General features: G+C 46.8%; 1 protein-coding gene across 6 annotated transcripts in view; it reads left to right on the top strand.

The window, feature by feature from the left end:
• Positions 1–45: 45 nt before the first annotated feature.
• The window catches only part of MPHOSPH9 (M-phase phosphoprotein 9), an 85,181-nt gene continuing 81,109 nt past the window's right edge, over positions 46–4,117 (top strand). For 3 of the 6 annotated variants that reach the window (XM_030939051.1, XM_030939052.1, XM_030939055.1), the window contains exons 1-2: positions 47–211; positions 3,090–3,351. In XM_030939051.1, the coding sequence (XP_030794911.1) occupies positions 3,248–3,351 (104 nt within the window). In that variant the 5' untranslated portion in view covers positions 47–211; positions 3,090–3,247. Of the gene's footprint in view, positions 212–906; positions 1,147–3,089; positions 3,352–4,117 lie in introns of those variants that run through there. The other 3 variants (XM_030939054.1, XM_030939053.1, XM_010368379.2) reach the window with 3 other exon arrangements.

Here is a 4,117-nt window from a genome sequence, read left to right on the forward strand (position 1 = left end):
TCACACCCCCGGGGTTGGACATCTCTCTTTGGTTGGAGCTGCGCGAGGGGGAAGGGCGAGGTGGATGCGCGCACCACCTTTGGCTGTCTCCGCCTCCTTCCGGGCAGCCAATCACCGGCGAGACGCCGGGCGCGCGCGCGCGCTCGCTCGAGTAACGGTCGCGAGAGGCCGCTCTCCTGACCCTGACATCGGCAGTGGGAGCGGCGGCCAGGTAAGCGGCCGCCAGTCTGCAGGGAGCTGTAGGCCGCTGGGGACAGGGGACGAGACTTAGGAGACACCGTCTTAGCGGCCCCCTGAGTGTGGTGATGGGCTGGGGTGTGAGGAGACGGCGGCCGATGAACTTGACCCAACCGGAGCCCTTCGCGGTGTGGGAGCTTTGCCCTGCCGCGGTGCGCCTTTTCTAGACTCGGCGCCCTTGAGTGACACTCGCGCGGCCCAATAGCGGAGCGCCCTTCCCGAGGGGCGGGGGGTTTGTGGTTTTATTTATTTATTTATTTTTTTCCCCCCACTTTTTGCCAAGGTGTCCCGGCTTCCTTTTGGGATCGCGGTTGTAGTTGCAGGAGCGGTGGCTTTTCTCCGTCCCCCTTGCTTTCCGTAGCTTAGGCGACTGCATGGATTCTCCCTCTCCTTCCCACTTTGACCCCATGGCGGCCACCGGCCATTGCGGGCTGGCTGTGAGCCCCAGAATGTCAGGATCTGGTTTCATCCCTATCTGAAATCTCTTCCTCTCCCCCAAGCCTCCCGGCAAGGCGGAGCGCCCAGTTAACTTTCATGTTTCATAACCGCCAATCGTTCCTTTTGCCCAGCTCCCTTTTTTTGCTAGGGGGTGGGGACACCAAAAGCGTCATATCTTGTTGCTGAGAAATAGAAAAGCTCTGCTCTTATATTCATTCTGTATCAAAATAAAAAATTTTTTTTGCATTGTATATGTGGGTGTTTAAGGATTTTTCCCTCTTACTTCCCTGCCCTCCCCCCAGCACCCCCACTCCAGTGGAGAAGCATCCTTGAATTTGTAGTGGTTTTCCATCTGGATCTGCATCCGGATCCGGATTACCTCAGCAGGGGAAATAATAGATGGGGTTGCAGGTCCATCTCCCTGGAGAGCTTGTGTTTTCCTGGCATAACAGCACGGTGATTGGAATCCAGGTATTTCTGTTGCCAGTTGGAAGGGGCAGTCCTTGACTGTTTCAGTGCCCCATTTGTCGTGGGTGATGGGCTGAGCCACTGGGGAAAAGTCCATTTAGTTAGGTCCGGTTACCCTTTGCATTCACTCCTGTCCCTGAAGGAAATGGTCCCTGTTTTTGTGTAATGCTTTATAGAAGCAGGACCTAAAAGTGGGAATCTAGCGGAAGCGGAATACTAGACAGTATTCCTGTTGCACTCTCTAAGCTTTTCTGTTTGTAAGCAGCTGAAGTTTTTTTTTTCCTTTATTTCTCCTTTTTCTTCTTGCTCCCTTGCTCTTTTATAAATGCATGAATTCCCCAGGAAGGAGGCATCTTGTTTGACCTGTTACAGCCAATTTGCCATCGTATATACCCAGCTTCAGTGAAATTTTAGTTGGCCTGGCAAATAATTTTTTTATTTAGTATTTTTATTTTTATTTTTTAGGAGATGGGGTCTCGCTCTGTTGCCCAAGCTGGAGTGCAGTGGCAGGATCATAGCTCACTGCAGCCTTGAACTCCTGGGCTCAAGTGATCCTCCCACCTCAGCCTCCAGAGTAGCTGGGACATGCTCCCAGTAGCAGCAGGCAGGCTCCAGTGTGTCCAGTTGGTTTATTTTCTAAGAATAGCTGCACAGAGACAAAAGACCATATATATAGTTCAAAATGTACTTCCAGACAATGGGGAAGCTATGGTTGTTAACAGTTTAATTGGCTTTTTAAAACAAATTAAATATTAAGTTGTTCAGTTCTTCTAGTCTCTGTATAAGTCAACAAACATATGTACTTGGTAGAATTTATTAAACAAATGAACAAGGCATGCAAGTATTCCAATTGTTACATAATAGAATTGTATCTAGAACCTTCATTGTACAGCCTGGCAAAATGGTTTGCACTGTAATCCCCCCTGCTCGGAAGGCTGAGCACTTGAGGCCAGGAGTTGTTGACCAGCCTGGGCAATGTAGCAAGATGCTGTCTCTAAAAAAAAGAACATTGATTATTAAACATACAAAAATCTGAAATACTGCCTGAAAAAGGTGATGCTACTTTTGCAAATAATCCTTGATGTAGATTTTTGAGATACATAATTCATATACCATAAAATTCAGCCTTTTAAAAGTGTACAATTCAGTGGTTTTTAGTTCACAAGGTTGTCCAGCCATCATCACTAATTCCAGAATTTTTTTTATCACCCCAAAAGAAACTCCATACCAACTGCACTCACTCAGATTCTCTCCTTACTCTAGCTCCTGGCAGCCATTTGTCTATGAATTTGCCAGTGCAAGATATTTCTTTTTTTTTTTTTTTTTTTTGAGACGGAGTCTTGCTCTGCCGCCCAGGCTGGAGTGCAGTGGCTGGCTCTCAGCTCACTGCAAGCTCCGCCTCCCGGGTTCACGCCATTCTCCTGTCTCAGCCTCCCCAGTAGCTGGGACTACAGGCGCCCGCCTCGTCGCCCGGCTAGTTTTTTTGTATTTTTTAGTAGAGACGGGGTTTCACCGTGTTAGCCAGGATGGTCTCGATCTCCTGACCTCATGATCCGCCCGTCTCGGCCTCCCAAAGTGCTGGGATTACAGGCTTGAGCCACCGCGCCCGGCCGCAAGATATTTCATATCAATGAAATCATATAGTCTGTGGTCTTTTGTGACTGGCTTTTTTTACTTAGCATAGTATCTTCAGTGTTCTTCTGTGTTGTAGCATATGTCTTTTTATGGCTGAATCCTATCCTGTTCTATGGATATGCTTCATTCATTTATCCATTTAGCCACTGATGGACATTTGGGTGGTTTCTACATTTTGATTATTATGAATACTGTTGCTATGCTTAATGGAGATCTGCATGAAAGAAGTTAAGGTTTCCAAAGTTATGTAAAAACAGTTGCTAGGTTTAGTGGCTTTTTATAGTAGTTTCTTTTCCCCCATTCATTTTCAGACTCTCTTGGAAGTTTAGGATATTTCACAGTTCTGAATGTTAGCCACTGAAAATGCCAGTAGACGATGAAGCCTCTGAAGATGACACGGATTCACTTTCTTCAAACAGTCCAAGAACCTTTATTTTCAAATAAGAGAATATAACAATTTCTTTACACTATGGAAGAGTTTGACTTGGTGAAAACCTTACACAAAACTTCATCTTCTGTAGAATCTGATAAAAATTCTCTTCATTCTCTTGGACTGAACTTAAATACTGATAGGTAAGAATGGGATTTTAGAAAATGTAACAAATCAGAATAACCTTATTTGCATACGTTTACCAGTTTATCCAAATAGTGTCATAGTTACTGATTTGAATTATTATTACTATTATTTTTTAACCTATCAAGAATATTCAGGGAGGCTGGGCGCGGTAACTCATGCCTGTAATCCCAGCACCTTGGGAGGCTGAGGCGGGTGGATCACCTGAGACCAGGAGTTGGAGACGAGCCTGGCTAACATGGTGAAACCTGGTCTCTACTAAAAATACAAAAATTAGCCAGGTGTGGTGGTGTGCACCCGTAGTTCCAGCTACTCAGGAGGCTGAGGCAGGAGAATTGCTGGAACCTGGGAGGCAGAGGTTGCAATGAGCCAAGATTGCACCACTGCACTCCAACCTGGGCAACAGAGCAAGACTCTGTCTTAAAAATAAAAAAAAAAGAGGCTAGGTGCAGTGGCTCACGCCTATAGTCCCAGCACTTTGGGAGGCCAAGGCGGGCGGGTCACAAGGTCAGGAGAACGAGACCATCCTGGCTAACATGGTGAAACCCCATCTCTACTAAAAATACAGAAAAAAAGAAATTAGCTGGGCGTGGTGGTGGGAGCCTGTAGTCCCAGCTACTCGGGAGGCTGAGGCAGGAGGATGGCGTGATCCTGGGAGGCGGAGCTTGCAGTGAGCTGAGATGGCGCCACTGCACTCCAGCCTGGGCAACAGAGCGAGACTCCATCTCAAAAAAAAAAAGAAAAAAGAAAGAATGTTCAAGGACA

The sequence above is a fragment of the Rhinopithecus roxellana genome, chromosome 10 (assembly GCF_007565055.1).
Source record: "Rhinopithecus roxellana isolate Shanxi Qingling chromosome 10, ASM756505v1, whole genome shotgun sequence".
NCBI classification, from domain to species: Eukaryota; Metazoa; Chordata; class Mammalia; order Primates; family Cercopithecidae; genus Rhinopithecus; species Rhinopithecus roxellana.